The following is a 16,434-nucleotide window of genomic DNA, read 5'->3' on the forward strand; positions in this document are numbered from 1 at the left end:
TTGCATTCTACCTTGTTATGATGGATCGTAGATAGAGCTATAGTTGGGATTTCGGGGACTTTGAAGCGGCGCTGGTCTGTGCTTCCCATTCCTCGACCCCAAAAACATACGCGCAGAACAACCCGCAGCTATCCTTCCCTCCGGCCTGGCTTGCTCTACTTTGTGACCTTGCAGAAAAGCAATCGAGCTCAAGCACTTCACAGAGAAAAGTTCTGCGACATCGTTCGAGTTCCGCATCCTCGCCCAGCAACCGACCAGGCCGCGGGGCCTCTCCGTGCCTTTGACGACAACAAAACACCCGCGCCCTTCGATCTCTCCTCCCTCTTCCCCGATCCCCAATCCCCAACATTCTCCCCACGCAATGGCAGAGGCCACCCTCCACAACGCTCCGATCGTCATTGACAATGGCAGCGGGACCATCCGCGCCGGCTTTGCCGGTGAAGAGATCCCCTCCTGCTACTTCCCCTCGTTCGTGGGCCGGCCCAAACATCCGCGGGTGATGGCCGGCGGTCTCGAAGGCGACGTCTTTATCGGACAACGAGCTCAGGAATTGCGCGGCTTGCTCAAGATTCGTTACCCTCTGGAACATGGGATCGTAACAGACTGGGATGATATGGAGAAAATCTGGCACTACGTGTACGAGAACGAGCTGAAAACGCTGCCGGAGGAACACCCCGTGCTCCTGACAGAGCCACCGCTCAACCCACGCAAGAACCGCGACGCTGCCGCCCAAATCATGTTCGAAACATTCAACGTTCCTGCGCTGTACACCTCGATTCAAGCTGTGCTATCATTGTACGCGTCCGGTCGGACAACAGGTGTGGTCCTCGATTCAGGGGATGGTGTGTCCCATGCGGTGCCGGTGTTTGAAGGTTTCGCGATCCCGAACAGTATACGGCGGATTGATGTGGCGGGTCGGGATGTGACGGAGCAGTTGCAACTACTGTTACGAAAGAACGGACATGTGCTGCACACCAGTGCGGAGAAGGAGGTCGTCCGCATGATCAAGGAGAAGGTGTGCTACGTTTCGCTGGATCCGAAGCGAGAGGAGAAGGACTGGATGAATAGCTATCACAAGTCGGAGACGAAGTCCGTCGACTATGCGCTGCCTGATGGGCATAAGATCAAGGTACCTACTTTTTTCTCCTAGGTGTTGCTGATCGGATTGAATGGGGCTAATGGCAAACCATGACAGATCGGACAAGAACGCTACCGCGCCCCCGAGATCCTCTTCGATCCGGAACTTATTGGCTTGGAGTACCCCGGTGTACATCAAATCGTGCAGGACGCCATTACCCGCACGGATCTCGACTTGCGGAAGTCTCTCTACCTCAACATCGTTCTGTCTGGTGGATCAACGCTGTGCAAGAATTTCCCGGACCGGTTGATGCGCGAGATCAAGCGTCTGGCCGTGGAGGATATGAAAATCCGAATCTCTGCTCCCGCGGAACGGAAGTACACGACATGGATCGGAGGTGGTATTCTTGCTGGCTTGAGCACCTTCCGGAAGGTAGGTTTCTATCCTGTCACCCTACATTATGGAACCTTTTGACTAACTCCTTAAAACAGATGTGGGTGAGCGCAGACGAATGGCACGAAGACCCCGAGATCATCCACCGGAAGTTCGCCTAAGAAGTGCTTGCCTTATCGGATGACACCAATCTCAGGGACCTGCACGATCAACGTATCCACTTCCGCACCTGCAGCTCGCAGACTTCGCGACAGGATCCGTTCACTGCAAGGACTGAACATGCAAGCTACTAGCTAGAAAAGACATCAATGGTGATGCTCACAATGGTCAGCAGCAGCTTTTAATAGATACCCCTCTTTTCTGTTCGCCTCGATTATTCAAGCTGCCATACCCATCTGCCACTCATACTACGCTTTTAACCTTCCACTATATTACTATCTGATGCAAGATACATCTTCTATGTGTGGTGTTCTGTGTCTATTCCGCATCGGATGAGCTCACTAGCTTATCTACCTATCTCATGCTGTTTCCCTTAGCCTCTAACCATACATACCTAGCGACATGTACTCCGACTACGAGGAAAGACATGAATCTACATTCTACTTTGCTTTACTACTTCTACTTTTCTCCTTTTTTCCAATCATATCTCCTTATTTCTCGCTGATATTGCGTGCTACGCTCTGAAGTTTTGTGTACATATTGGATGGATAGATGAGAATATACGAGTCCTACAAACAATCTCGTGATTGTGTGGCCTGCCGGCGTTCATTTGGAGCTAATAAACCAAAATCTAGTGACAACATGCTGGGCACTTTATCATGTATGATGATGATGGCTATAGGAGATGAATAATAATATGAAGCTTCTGCATTCGCATAGGAAGTACGGTAGAAACCTTTCCAAAGAACCAAAAACTATATTGATTTTCTCGCTTTGATGTACACCCTATCCAAACTGGAAGAACTGAAGTAATGGACATAAGATACTCTGAGAAGCTTTGGCAATAAAGGCCCTTATCTGGTCGTTAGCACCAGTTTCAGCTATAGAGAGAAGAAACGAGAAGAAGAAAAAGAAGGGCCTTAACCGACCCTCCACCAACCAAAGCATTGATGCTTGCTTGCTATGGACCACTACTCGCCGCATTGAGGCCATGCTCCCTCACACCATAGAGTTTTCCAACCATCATTCCAACAGCTACCCCCGAAGTCATCATAACAGTCGTGGGTGATGTATCCCAAATCTAAGAGATCCTTTGCATCATTAATATCGGGTGGTAGCCCACAGATGAACTGCCCCTGTAGGAATATCCCTCGTGTCGCAATAGTCCGCCTTGTCCTCTGGACAGAGTGATGCGGAGCCCAACCGAACACTTTTTCCTTAATCAATCTCATACATACTGTTGTCGCAGTCTGCCTTTGCCCCGGATATGGCGATGAGAGCTACTGCAAGGATGTTCCAGTAGATCATGATGGTGAAGATGGGTTTTCAGATGGTTTGAAGGGAGGTAGTCAGACTGTGCATGGGGGTTGACTTCATATACCACCAGCGCCATAACATTGGATGCTGACAGCGGTATAGCTGCTCTAATGGCCGCCTTTTACTTGCCAATGAGAGATTTGTATTCAGACTCGGGATGAGAAGCTGAGGATATAGGAAATTCACACTAAATGTCTCATACGACGGATGTGGTCTCAAGGAATGTTGCAGTATCACCTTGTTGGCTCCTCAGCATGCATAGTTGAGTGCCTCACAACAAATTCGCGGAACCTTGCGCTATCGCTTCAAATCCGTGTGAATGAACAATGGAACGAGCTAGGATGCGGCGTATGCTGAAAGCACTGCGAAGCTTGGTATAGCTGTCCGCCTTTCTCGAAGCATACAGTTCGCGCATTTGACGCCGTTGCATCACCCAAGCTTCCAAAAGAAGACGAATCTTCAGCTTAAACCCATCAAAATGACATGATCCTGCGGGGAAGGACTCACTGACAAGGTGATGAAGATCATTCAGATGGGGTTGGAGTGCTGGTGTCGCATGCATGCGGCGGATGAATTATCCATTGACATTTTCGCGTCTAGACCAAGGCGTGAATATGAGCCAGCTGGGTGCTTTGAGTTGAATCGATCAGTAGATGGGTAAGTCTTCAGTGATGGCAGGACTGTAGTTCTAGTAATAAACAGGAGCAGCGGGATGTATGCAGACGGGAGAAGTAGTTACTAGTTGAGGAAGGAGCGTTTAGCTAACGCTGCTATCTAACCAATCTTCATGTGACACCCTAGACTTGAACGTCCTTGTCACTGGACCAGAATTCTTATACTCCCATGTACAATCTATTGCAGTTTGTTGTCTCTCTGCCGTATCTACTACTGGATGACAGCATACTCTACCCCCTCAACCAGAGGCAAAGTCTTGAAGAAGCCGACATTTCATCCCAGTCAACCCCTAGAATCAGCAGGACCTGTTGGAAAAAATACATTAAAAAGGTCATCTACCAGAAAGATCCACACAGTACCTAATAGCTACTAGTGATCTAGTAAGTGTACAACAAATTGCCAGCCAGCCAGCCAGCCAGCCACATGGGTAGTCCCGAACCAAACCACCACGGGCGTTTGTTTACCTCTTCCTCCTTCGTGTACACATACGCAAAACGCATCTAGTCTGCCTAGGAGGTCTAGAACACTCCCGACAATTCTCGTCTGAGGTAACCAATTTCCCTGTATCGACGTAGGTAGAGTAAAGCAGATGGTCAGCGTCACTGTAACCCTGGCCTAGAATGAGATTGTCCAGACATAATGTTTATTGTCGAAAGAGGCAGGTCGTGTCATTAACTTGTTAGATGATGTCAAGTCACGACATCAAAGATCGGACATCCCGTCATTCGCTGAAGGTATGGTGCATCTAGATGGGATCTCGTCAAGTCGTTGACGATGGGGTCCGCGGCCCCAGGCGGTCTGGTGAGGTAATTGTGGTTACGTTTTGTGTAACGGACGGATTCGGCATCATTACGTGAGATTGCACAATTTGTGACCAACATTAGTTGTGCCACAACCTAATACTACTTTGTACGCAGTGGAACTGAACACGATTCGGTTGGGGTTGTTTTTGCTTGGTTTGATTTCACAGTTAACTAGTAAGGTACATGGGAAATCTTGGCTCTATTGGCCAGTGACACAATATGCTGTGGTAGTGAAGCAAGGAGACGCAGTGATCGATCCTATGCTGTAAACAAGACAAATCCAGTCATTGTCCTAAAAAAAATACAAAGGAACAAATGAACAGGGCAATGTCAACGCCATGCTGATGTCCGCGCATGTAGACGAGACCATGGCTAAAGGGGTATCATGTTGAAGAGTGTTGATGTGGAGGTTGAAGATTGAAAAGGAAAGAAAGATGAGAAGAGAGCTGTAAGTTTGGAGGGGGAACAATAGCACCCCATGATTCGAATCGAAGCAATCAGATGTTGTTGAAGGGAGATATGGGGATTAAAGGCGTATTTGAGTGAGATGATAGAGGTGAAGGTAGCAATCTTCGAATTCAAAGTCGAATGGTGAAAACAAAACTTTTTTGGTGGTCGTAAGTCGTGAGTCATGATCTGTTGATGCAACGCTGGTAGGCGGCAATGGGCACAATGGAAATAGCGCTGAAGATGGTCGGAAAGAAACCCAGTTTCACTCCCCCCTTGCTCTTCATACCTATGCCATGCCCCTAAGCTTGCCCCAGCCCTTCTCAAGACCGCGGAGAGCCCGTTCACGAGTAGAACCGGAGCTACTCGAGCTGCTGCCGGAGAACTTGCGGCTGAGGGTGCTGGATGAGTCGTCGCTGAAGACCATGTTGCCGGCTCCACCACGGCCGACATGGTAGACGGGGGCAGCACGGCGGAGATCACGCTCAAGCTCTTCGTCGAAGCTAAAGATGGCGCGCTCGCTGCTGCTGTGGACGTTGCCGGCACCGCCACGGCCAGACTTGAAGGTGCTGGGAACATTCGAGTCCAGGCGGGTCAAGGAAGCAGGACCGGTAGCCGTGCGGGAGTCGGTGGTCTTGGTACCCTTCAGGTTGATGACATTGCCAGCGCCTCCGCGAGCCGTGTGCAGAGCAGGGCGGCTGGTATGAGGGACCGACGGATGCGGTTCAACGACACGGTAATTCACTGATGCAGGCATGGTAAATTGAGGTGTGATAGGTAGTCGTAGGTAGGAGAGTGGTGTTTGTTGATTTGTTGTTGTTGAGGATGCGTGCAAAAAGTGCTGGCGATGCGGGAAGTATAAAATGCGCAGTCTATGTCGAATTACTCGAATTATTCGAAACGCGGAAAGTCAATCCGATTTGCGATAATGGCGTAATAAACATGTAGACGCAATATGAGTCAATTGGATACGAGGTGTGTAGGCAATGAGGACCTATGGTCGAGTGGTTCGCGAAGAGGTGGTGGTTCTTGTTTGTTTGTTCAAGTGCGGTAGGCAGAGAGTCAGACAAAGAGGAATGAAGCAGAAGCAGTCTGGGAAAGAGACTATTAAGAAAGGAGAGGAGAAACTAAAAATTTTCCTCCTGTGCTTTTTTTTTAGTGGTATGAATGACTCTTCAAACTGGAGCTGATGAGAATCCACTTCTATAGCCTGGAACCAGGCCTCGTAGCGGGGAAGGAGTTATATAGTTGGACGCAGGCGAGCCGGTCCCAGTGAGTTACCGGGGGAAGAGTCAGGACGCCCCCCCTTCGTGACGGCAGGCAGGCTCATGATTGCACCATGGCCACTGCGTGGTTTCCATTTCCAGGCACCGCGCCAGGGTCACGCTTGGCTGGGGTGGAGCTGCCCAGCAATTTTCATCCCCAATAAATCGTTACTAGTAGTGACTTGGTTGAACCTTCCCTCTTTCTGCATTCTGCGGTTATGCGCGCGCTACTCCATCATCACCGCTGCTTTCAGCCCTGCAAATTTTCACCCCGTTAGGGCGGCACCCAAAACGTGCAACATTCGCAGCCAATCATTGTCCGTCTGCCCTCAGTCTTACAGTCCCATTGGTCGGTCGTTGACCCACCGCCCCTGCCTATCCTGGCTGCTTTTAGGAATTTCTGTGCGATCATCTGACATGCACGGCGCCAATCCAAGGCGTGGCGAAACGTAACAGAAATTGGCGCCAGAGCCAATCACAACTCATGGATGGTCCCGAGGGCTGGCTCTGGTGGTTTCCTGGGGGTAATGGAAATTGCTGAGTCGGTCACGCGTCATCGGCCAACACATTGCGTGCGGCCTGTTCTAATTCTATTTGGGTCGATCCTGATGAATGAGGGGGAAGACACTCGCAATTTCGCCATCAATAATAGCAATAATTCGGTGTATCCAAGGGGCTATGGTATGCTTGGGCCCGGGGCTGAGTTGATGCTGCTTCCTTGGTCTTGGATAATACACAGCCCGTCTACAGTCTTCTATTACTGTCCATAGTTTCTACTGGAATACTAACTAACACGTAGGAAACTGACTTGTTATTAGCTTGGCAATACCTCCTACTATGGACTTACTCTATTCGGCACCAGCAAGAAAATACTAACGAACTCTTACCCCACAAACAGTTCGTTGTCCACTTGCACTATCCCCTTCCACTATACCGTATAATGCCCAATATCCAAGGCAAACCCTCGTGGCTTCACCGTCAGCCGGTCAACCGGTTAGAACATTCTACCAGTCCAGGACTATTAATCCCCGCAACTATTAGATCCCGGTGCTACCTGAAACCGGCAGCAGCACAGTTGCATCATCATTTGTGCTGCACCTGAAATTGGAAGCGTCAGGTTAATGGCTAAACTCTGATCCCCGGTAGTACCGAGGGGGAGGGGGTTTTGTTCTTCACGACCACGGTGAAAGGCATCGTCCAGTCAAATCCCGGTTCACACGTCTCAGTTAACCAGACTTACAACTACTGACAGGACGGCGTCTGCTGGAAAGGCAGGTACCGGGAAAGATGCCCAATGCTAAAGGCTCAAAGAGGCAGGCCAACCAACTCCGTGTGCAGGATAATGATGGCATTCTACATGACAGTCACATCTGAAGTCAAGACTGGTGTGGAGCGTGGGATTTCCTCCTGGGAGTGACTAAGACTTTGCCGGGGCTGCCGGTCGAGACCAATTTTAGTGCAGAAATCTCTTTCAGTATGGAGACGGTTAGCGGAGATCATCAAACAACAGCCCCTCACCGCATCATCCGGGTCCCCATCTGACTGACCCTCATTGCGCCCCAATTTCTTCTGCGTTGGCTATTTGGAGTCCTTTACTCGTATGATGTTGTGACCGGTGTGCGTTGGACATGGGGCGATGGCAGGAAATTGAGGGGACTGGATTTTGAGGGATCTCCCCTGGCTGTCATGAGATCTGAACAACATGAACGGAAAATTGAAGAATGCCTCAGGAACCCCACTGCCATCCACCGCGCTAAACCCGAGTAGGACAGCTTCCCCAGACGGACTGCCGAGGGGGCGCCACTCCCAAAGAGAAAATGACTCCATAAATCTGGAACGATCGAGAGGGGAAACTGACCAGAAATGCCTCACTCACGATGAGAATGACACGAATCACCCTCCGACCATCGTGATTTCTTCTAGAGTGCTCATCATCCCCCACCTGTCACGACTATTACCATTAGTCAAATGAAATGTATGCTAAGGACCAACTTGACAGACTAGTGAAGCGCTCACGGACTGCATCTCCTTTCCTAGGGGGTCAGGGGTACAGTCATCTAAACAAAGCAACTCATCATCTCAGCCCCTGAATGGCCACCTCAACCGAGCCGGTTGGACCGGCAAATGGCCGCCATTCCCGTTGTTCCTGCAAGCGTTTGGTTCCCGAGGCAAAAAGGAAAAGGCAAAGAACTTTTGCGAGGACACGTCGTTGCTTCCCCGGATTTTCAACCCCGGAGCATCCTAGTCATGCAGGTCTCATCACTCATCACACCCGGCTGACTGCCACCACCGGGACATGACGTACGAGTAATTTTTCCGTGCAGGATATAGACTACCCCTTCTTTCAGCTTCCGTTGCCAGGAGGTCGTCGAAGTTTCCATGCTTCTGGACACGGCCACCGCCTGACTAGGTGCTCGTGTGCTCCTTTTCCAACCATGTCTGGTGTTGTGACCCCTCGCTCGTATTTCCCAACATTCCTATCTTGCCACTTCGCCATGGTCAAAACACAGGGGAACACAATGATAGACCTCATCATACATTGTAGTCATTTGAAGAGTTTAACTAAAAGTGGCATACCGCATCAACCCCTCGGTCCCTTGCGAGTCGCTCAGGCAGTTGTCGGTCACGACATCGCGGATCCCTTGCTAGTAGGTCGTTACCACAAGATCAGGGAATAGTGATGGCACCAAATTAACTGCATTTCGTTATGTCCTATCCCATAGTTTTGGGACAGTCCCCCTTGCGTTTGTCGGCCGTTAGGCGGCTCATGGGGTGATGCGGCAATGCTTGCTAGTCTCACTATTTGGCTGTCATGTCAAAATCTGGTTTTTAGGATATGACATTCTTCTGAACATACGGATCCCATGAATATTACAATCACAGAATGCAGCGCTGAACCTGGTCTAAGTGTGTATGCTTCGAGTCCACTAATTACTCCATATATTCCATATGACCAGTTATCCTACTACCTGTTCTTCAATCAACCCCTCACATTGCTCCCAGGAATAAACAGGATAGAAGTGATAATAAAAGTAAGGGGTCTGTTTCTTACCATATTGGACATTCGAGCTCCTTGTTATGTAAACTAGACAGGATCAAGCAGCTTCCGTGGCCGTTTCGTAGAGCCTACCGCGCTGCCATTGATTCCAACTACAATTCATATATCCAGAACATGAATACCAGCTATCAATAATGTCTGCTCCATAAGATGCTCAATTGATACACCTCAATAGTATATCTTATAGAAAAGAAATGCTATACAAGTTCTTCTATTACCACCACTAAACACAGCGAGCAGTTCTGCTCTACACCCACAAGCTCAGTCAGCCCAAATAATTCTGCTACCTCCCACCGCCAAAACATACAGAAATCTCGGATGGATTTCTGGGAGTTGTATGTTTCCAAAATCCGCTAAATCCGAGGTTTTTTCAACGAGGTTCACTGGTTTCTGCCGTCTTGAGCGGTCTGTAGAGCGGTACGGGGTTATTTTTGGCTGGAGGACTAAGGTAGTCCGGCTACAACTATAAGACGTCGGCTTTTGCCTGAGTTGCTCTACGTCAAGTACGAATTGCCAGTGTCTTGCGGCTGACTCCGTTGATTCTAGCTCTCTTGATATATATATACTGAAGATGTTTTCCTCCACCTTGCTTTCCTCTTTCACTCCCCAACTAGCCTCCCAGGTCCTCGTCTCTTGAAGCTCGAGTATACGCTCTATGCTATTGAAGTGGGACTTCATCTTACCTCACGGTAGACCAGCTAAGTAAATCTGAAAATGGAGAGACCATTGAGTTCAGGCCGAGATGAAGGTCCACCCTTAACAGAACCCAAGTATGCTATTCTGCCCTCAACTGACCTCGCCTTGGTCGGGAAGTATCCCCCAGAGATATATAAAGGCATTCATAAGCTCAAGGAAACAATCAAATCCACATTTGATACACTCGAAGAGCATGATATCGACTAATACCTGTCTCTAGGATGTGTGTCTGGACAAGATTTTCAACACCTGGTCGAGAATCGCCAGCAGCTATGTTACTCAGTCAGGTTCACATACTTCCCAGATATCAAAACACTTATTGTCAAAATTGCCATACCTAGGCAGAACGCGGCTCGCATGGCATTTAGGCGAGAGATCACCTCCCAGTTAAGGATCATGAGCCTCGGCATCGAGGAGCGTCCTGCCCTATGGCCGTCCCTGCACATCAGCCCTGCAGGTTCCATGAAAGAAGCAGACGATAGTTGCTCCCATCCTTTAATGAAAACTAGGAATGAGGATTGGCCAAAAATCGTCATTCAGAGTGCGGTAGCAGAATCGATGCCCAGACTCCGCCAAGATGCCTCCTGGTGGATAAATAACTCTAAAGGGCAAGTACAGATCGTGGTCTTGATTAGTGTGCGCAAAGATAGTAGGAGTATAGTATTCGAAAAGTATTTCCCAAAGTTCAGTGTTCCTTCCGACCCCGGAGCGCAACCTGGGACAGCCTATATTCCAGACCTGATTTCAACTACTGAAGTGTGCTATGGAGATGACCCTCCAACTGTTCGAGGCCCTCCAGTCAGGTTGGAGTTCCAACGCTTAGTGGGTAGAAAACCACTGTTGTCTGAGAAAGACGTCATTCTGTGGCCGGAGCTGCTCTTGGAAATCGCTGAAGACATCTTTGAATATGACGGATTTCCCCCGCTCAGACTGGCACGGTACAAAGCTCCTCATATGTTAAGCCCTCACCTGGGTCGTGACGCCGTCCTTAGTTCTAATGGATTCCTTGGGCACAGGGCCAGGACTGAAAGGGTTGAAAAAAGACAAGCACTTAAATCAAACCATCAAGTATGGGATGATTTGACTGATACGGAAACGTCGAAGAATCACCACTTTGTATCTATCTAGATAGTACTATCTTACATGAGGTTTACGGGAATATAGACGGACTCTTCATATAGAGTATTGTATTTACCTACCAATCGCACGATCAAGTAGTTCATCAGACTGTTTTGCAATGGCCTTCGCTGCACACGTGTAGATGGTGATATAGTTAGATATGTGTTTTTGCCTGAGGCCACAGAATCACTTCCCTAATATATTGCCGTAATTGACCGCCCTGATATCGCAGCGATCTCCGCCTCAAGCAGTGCGTCGCCATTGATTTCTCTCTAGCTAGCATCAACGGTCCTTTGTGCTCATTCAATATCAGTATTATCGCTCTTTCATTAGACTGCTATAATTTCAGCGAATACACCGCCGTACTCTTCCCACCGAGCCATCTCTCACGCGCATCGCGCCACCTGCGCGCATCCGACTTGAGCTTATTTCGCTTGCAAAGAGCAGTTGCTCTTTGAATACCAAAATGCCCAAATATAAGTCATCTCCTCCCCTTTCGATGAAACCTTGATACTGACAGTCACTTTACTCTTTTGTAGGACCACCCCAACCCCTTCAACACCCACCCGCAGACTTGTCCACCGCGCATGCAATTCCTTCCACCCTCCTATCCAGCCATTATCTCCGGAGTCACATTCCCACTGACCGATGTATCCAATCGAATATAGGCGACTACTGCGATGTCTACCTCACGCACGACTCGATGAGCGTGCGCAAGGCGCACAATGCTGGACGTAACCACCTCAGAAACGTGCTGGAATACTACCAACGTACGGCGGCCCCATTCGCCTCAGACCATCTCAATGCGTGCTGCTAACGCGACACCAGAAATCGGACAAGAAAAGGCCCAATCGGTCATCGATTCCATCACCTCGTCCTACGCCGCCGAAGGCCAGGCTGTCCCGAATCCCGCAATGGCTCCCCCGGGTGCTTACCCTCCTCCATTTGGCTTCCCTGGTATGTCACATCGCCACCTACTACACCTTCAGCAACAATCAAAGCAATCCACAAGCTAACTACTGACATTCAGGCCGACCAGGTCAACTCCCTCCACCTCCCTTTGGAATGCCTCCTCTGGGCGCACCCGGCGCACCGGGCATGCCTCCTCGTACGTTGCACCTATCCCCCACAAAGCAAACCAACACCATGAGTACCTAACCTTCATGAAAACAGCCCCCGGAGCAAGAGGTCTCCCCTTTCCGCCTCCCTTCCCCGGTCCAGCAGGCGCCGCCCCTCCTGCCGGTCTCCCCCTTCTCCCCAACATGCCCCCCGGTGCCCAGGGCTTCCCTCCTCCGCCTGGCGGATTCCCTCCGAACTTCCCGACTCCTCCCCCTGGTGCTGCTGCTGCCGGGTTCCCCCCCATCCCTCCCCCAGGTCAAGCTCCAGCAGGATACAGCCCCAGTCCTACGCCCGGTATAGCTGGACCGCCGGGACAGGATGGTGGTTACGCACCACCGCCCGGTATGGGCGCCGGTTTGCCTGGTCCGCCTCCGGGATTGGGTGACAAGCGGTGATGGCAGGATTTATCTTACGTGTATCTGTATCATGTGCCGCTTGTTTGATTTTTTACGGAGGGGGTTGTTTTTCTTTCCTATTTTCAATTTCTCTATTTGTTTTGTCTAGACCCCGCTTTCTTTTGATTTTGAAGTGATTCCATACCAGCGTTCTATCTATGGGGAATTCGGTTATGCAATATTTCTTTCTTTTGTCTGATTGAAAGGAAGAAAAAGTTGGTAAATCAACAGAATATGAATAAAAGGATTTATTGGATGGATGGGTTCTCTATTTACTTAGTCATGATGCATAGTTAAGTCGTAGTCAGTTGCATTTGGTAATATTTCGGAATCAAGGTCTGTAAACGTTCCTTTAGTAGTACTACGACAATCTTGATAAAACGACATCTACAAGCTACAATAGATTCTTTTGAATAGTTTCGGAATAAAGGTCAATGCAACTCAGGCATAGCATTATGATTTCTATCCATACACGATGAAACCACAAAGAATAATACAGGGATATCGGATCAGACAAGTAGACAGACCCCCTGCCAGCTAATAAAATAAAAGGAACACTTCACGTAGTCCACACAAAACCCAAGTACCGATCTCCAGATCCAGTATTTCAGAACGCCAGCGGTGAAAATAAATCGAGAGAGAAAAAAAGGTGGGAAGGAAATGAAAGGTGGATTGCCTTGGTAAGGATTCGGATGAGAGCCAGAGGATTTGGGAGAAAGAAAAGAAGGAAACAAGTAATTTTCCTGTATATCATAGTATACGACAAGGAATGGTAGCCAAGAGCATATAGGCAAGCAAATGGGTGGAATCGCAATATAAAAAGCAAAAAAACGCACATAGCGCGGGGGGGAGGATGCAGTCAGTGGAAAGCTAGAATAGGGCCCGAAGAATCAACCCATGCCCGCACTAAGCCATAACTTCATCTCAAGCAAGGCTAGAAAGCAATCATATTAAGTCTTTCAGTGGTCGTAACCTGCTCCCCGTTGCCATGGGCTCGGGTTGTTTTGTTGCCGGTATGCATGTGGGTTTTGGAAGGGGGAGCTGTTGTAGTTCCGTGGTACAGGAGACGGCGAACGCCCGAAATTAGCATCGTAGGCAGGAGGGCCATTGCGGGCCGAGTTGTCGCTGGGGAACAGCGGCAAAGACGGGTCGACAGGGGAAACCGGGGAATGACGAGTGGTCTGGTGTGTCTGAGCATCAGGGGCTTCGAGATTCTGGCGGCTAACACTGGCACCATTTCCGCTCGAGAAGGACGTGTTGTCATCCTCAAACGGACTGGATTGGTACGGCGACCCCTTCATGTCTCCACGGGCGGTAGCACCCAGAGCATCCAGTTCGGTGGTCAACTGACCCCCGTTCTTAATGAACGAACCCCGATCATCTCTCATGGGCTGGTACCGCGTGTCGGGGTTCTTGGAAACAATGGCGTAAACAGATGCGATCAAGACCAGAATCAACAACACCAGAGCAAACACGGCGTTGTAGACGAAGAAAACAACACCCATAACACCAGTGACAATTCCGGGTTGGTTGAACACATCCGAGAAGAATAGCAGGAAAATCGTGTTGAGGAAGTTGATGGCGGCAATCGAAATGTTGTAGATATTGGTCTTCTTGTCCATCCAGGGCCGGAGGACGCTGACAGCAATGAGCATAGCAGCTTCAATGATGACAAGGGCGATGGTTTGCACGACCGGGGCGGGCTGACTCAAGCCAATGAAAAGGCCCTTGATCAGGATGTAGCCCAAGAACGGGACGATGAAGTAGTACGCAGTTGCGCGGTACTGGACATACAAGAAGCCCCACTTATTCAGGCAGGTAGGGTCGGAGTAGAGGATATAAGCCGGGTTCTTGTGCATGATGACAGATCGCTTGGCCAGACGCAACACCTTCAATGCTGCCCAACCCAGCGCTGCAACCACCGAAAGGAACATGATCACAGCAAGAACCACCTCCGCAGCTGAGTCTACCCGAGTGAATTCCCACAGGCAGAGTACACACATTTGGGGAAAGCCGATCAGCGTAAGTCGGAACAGGATTCCACGTGCGACAACCTTCCATCCGTTACGGAACTCTTGGAATTTATCCCCCTTCATCTTGCCGTTCTTAGCAAGGACCTCACAGCCAAGCTTGAAAACAGCGACAAGGGCCATCACCAGCGCAACGAATACAACGAAGAAGATAAGACCGGTAAGGAAGATGTTGGTGGTTTCAATTCCAGCCTTGAAACCAACACGCTCAATACCACGAACAATGACGCTAGAATCCGTGGCAGTTTGGGTACTGGCATCCGAACGTTTCTGCCAATGCTTGAAATACCCAGTGGCCTTCCGGACAATGGGCTCATCATCGAGGGAGCGCTTGCGTCTGTAGAGTTGAACGGACGTAGTGGACAAGTCCGAAAGAAGGGTCGAAGCCGTCCCTCCAGTCGAGCGCTGATACCATGTACAGATAGTTTCCAGGAAGCCCACATGGATGATACCCATACTCCACTGGAAATTCTGGGTCCAAGACTCCACGATCGGAGGCATGGCGACGGATGTCATACCAATCATCGCTTGAGACTGCATGAAACCGAAGAGCGAGAGCGCATTAGCCGCGACGTGAGCAGCCGTGTTCGAATGTCCTAATCCAGAGGTGATAGCAGAGGCAGCAAGACCGAGACCGGAGATAATGGCTGTAGTCCAGCCGACACCCTTTTGATAAACTGTCTTGCCGTTGGAGAGGGATGCTTCCACACAGGTAATGGCTTCACCGGTGGTGGTAGAGTTGATATAGATCCGCACGTTGGCATCAAGATCCGGGACGGTGTATGCAATGTCTACGCGCAAATTGTCAATGAACTAGGGCTCACTCGAAGGGGCCGCCAATGGCGGAGATCACTTACTTGGAATGGACTTGACCACCGACTCAGGCACGGTGATGACGGCTTTCGGAACATCGATTGTGCCTGCATTCATGGGACAGAGTCCAGTAAGATCCATCTCACAGGGGTCAAGAGTCTTGGTCAACACCTGGATACCGTAGGCCTCGAGCACGAGCTCTGCAGTGACCTTTCCAGAAATTGCAGACACTCCATCGAAGCTGAAGGTGAGCGAGCGGTTGCCGGGTGTGAATGTAACACTGAAGTAAGTGGCCGTGAAATTCGAACTGTCCTGGCAAATACTAAGAGCATTGGACTCGATAAGCTTGACGGCGGCCGCCTGCGGGGAGTTGAGCAGGACGACCAGAAGGCCGATGAACATGGATATTAATCGCATTCTGGCAAGCTATGTAGCCGACAACTTGTCGTTTCGTAAGAAGTAACGAAGGCGCCCGTCGACCAGTGCGGGAGCCGCGGGGATAAAAAATCAAGGCGATCGAACAATAGGGTGGTACTCCAGAGCACCAGCTTGGCGCGGCCGGATGCGGTCGTGTAGGAAGTCGGCGGAAGCTGTAGTCTTGCCTTGGGAAAAGAGAGTGGTACCGCAGTGGAAATTGCGGAGGGTAGGATCGTAGGAAGAGTCGGATAGGGTAGTATGTAAGGATTATCGCTCGATGGGGGTGGGATCCTGTTGCGGTTACGGTTCACCACGTCATTGGTAGCCCAGGGCGCTTGCTTTCCGGATACTGGAACAAAAAGAGCGGATGAAACGGGTTACGTCGGGTTGAAAGAACGATTTGCAAAAAAAAGAATGCGATATATAAAATGAGTGTCGACTGTGGTAGTAGTATAAAGAGTTCAAGAGAGTGTCGTAGTTGGAAGTCGAAATAACAACAAAGCGAGCGTGGGATGGCGACACACAGTATGGCCGGGGGGTTGTTAAGTTGAAGGACGACACACGGGGAAAGGGACGGAGGATGGGATAGATGGTTGCCTGAGTCTCCCTAAAAAAGCGGGAAGGGGAGGAAAAGAGGGGAGAGGTGTTTC

General features: G+C 49.9%; 6 protein-coding genes across 6 annotated transcripts; 4 read left to right on the forward strand and 2 right to left on the reverse strand.

The window, feature by feature from the left end:
• Positions 1–111: 111 nt before the first annotated feature.
• BDQ94DRAFT_103744 (actin-related protein ArpA) lies at positions 112–1,907 on the forward strand. Its single transcript, XM_026763394.1, has 3 exons — positions 112–1,129; positions 1,196–1,510; positions 1,570–1,907. The coding sequence occupies exons 1-3, from the start codon at positions 362–364 to the stop codon at positions 1,630–1,632; spliced, it is 1,146 nt and encodes a 381-aa protein (XP_026629940.1). The 5' UTR covers positions 112–361; the 3' UTR covers positions 1,633–1,907.
• Positions 1,908–4,554: 2,647 nt separating this feature from the next.
• On the reverse strand, positions 4,555–6,067 carry BDQ94DRAFT_137120 (DUF3602 domain-containing protein). Its single transcript, XM_026764997.1, has one exon. The coding sequence runs from the start codon at positions 5,627–5,629 to the stop codon at positions 5,162–5,164; it is 468 nt and encodes a 155-aa protein (XP_026629941.1). The 5' UTR covers positions 5,630–6,067; the 3' UTR covers positions 4,555–5,161.
• A 1,964-nt stretch (positions 6,068–8,031) lies between these two features.
• Positions 8,032–8,476, forward strand: BDQ94DRAFT_137123 (uncharacterized protein). Its single transcript, XM_026764998.1, has one exon. The coding sequence runs from the start codon at positions 8,228–8,230 to the stop codon at positions 8,435–8,437; it is 210 nt and encodes a 69-aa protein (XP_026629942.1). The 5' UTR covers positions 8,032–8,227; the 3' UTR covers positions 8,438–8,476.
• Positions 8,477–8,524: 48 nt separating this feature from the next.
• Positions 8,525–9,401, forward strand: BDQ94DRAFT_137124 (uncharacterized protein). Its single transcript, XM_026764999.1, has 2 exons — positions 8,525–8,785; positions 8,861–9,401. The coding sequence occupies exons 1-2, from the start codon at positions 8,573–8,575 to the stop codon at positions 8,975–8,977; spliced, it is 330 nt and encodes a 109-aa protein (XP_026629943.1). The 5' UTR covers positions 8,525–8,572; the 3' UTR covers positions 8,978–9,401.
• An 886-nt stretch (positions 9,402–10,287) lies between these two features.
• BDQ94DRAFT_167009 (putative U1 snRNP complex component Yhc1) lies at positions 10,288–12,524 on the forward strand (the record flags this gene model as incomplete). Its single annotated transcript, XM_026770699.1, has 5 exons — positions 10,288–10,882; positions 11,679–11,780; positions 11,839–11,967; positions 12,041–12,118; positions 12,184–12,524. The coding sequence occupies 5 exons, from the start codon at positions 10,288–10,290 to the stop codon at positions 12,522–12,524; spliced, it is 1,245 nt and encodes a 414-aa protein (XP_026629944.1).
• A 959-nt stretch (positions 12,525–13,483) lies between these two features.
• BDQ94DRAFT_167010 (transient receptor potential ion channel family protein) lies at positions 13,484–15,784 on the reverse strand (the record flags this gene model as incomplete). The annotated part of the gene is made up of 2 exons (XM_026770700.1): positions 13,484–15,345; positions 15,412–15,784. The coding sequence occupies 2 exons, from the start codon at positions 15,782–15,784 to the stop codon at positions 13,484–13,486; spliced, it is 2,235 nt and encodes a 744-aa protein (XP_026629945.1).
• Between the last annotated feature and the right edge of the window lie 650 nt (positions 15,785–16,434).

This window comes from Aspergillus welwitschiae (assembly GCF_003344945.1).
Source record: "Aspergillus welwitschiae strain CBS 139.54b unplaced genomic scaffold BDQ94scaffold_5, whole genome shotgun sequence".
Classification (NCBI taxonomy): Eukaryota; Fungi; Ascomycota; class Eurotiomycetes; order Eurotiales; family Aspergillaceae; genus Aspergillus; species Aspergillus welwitschiae.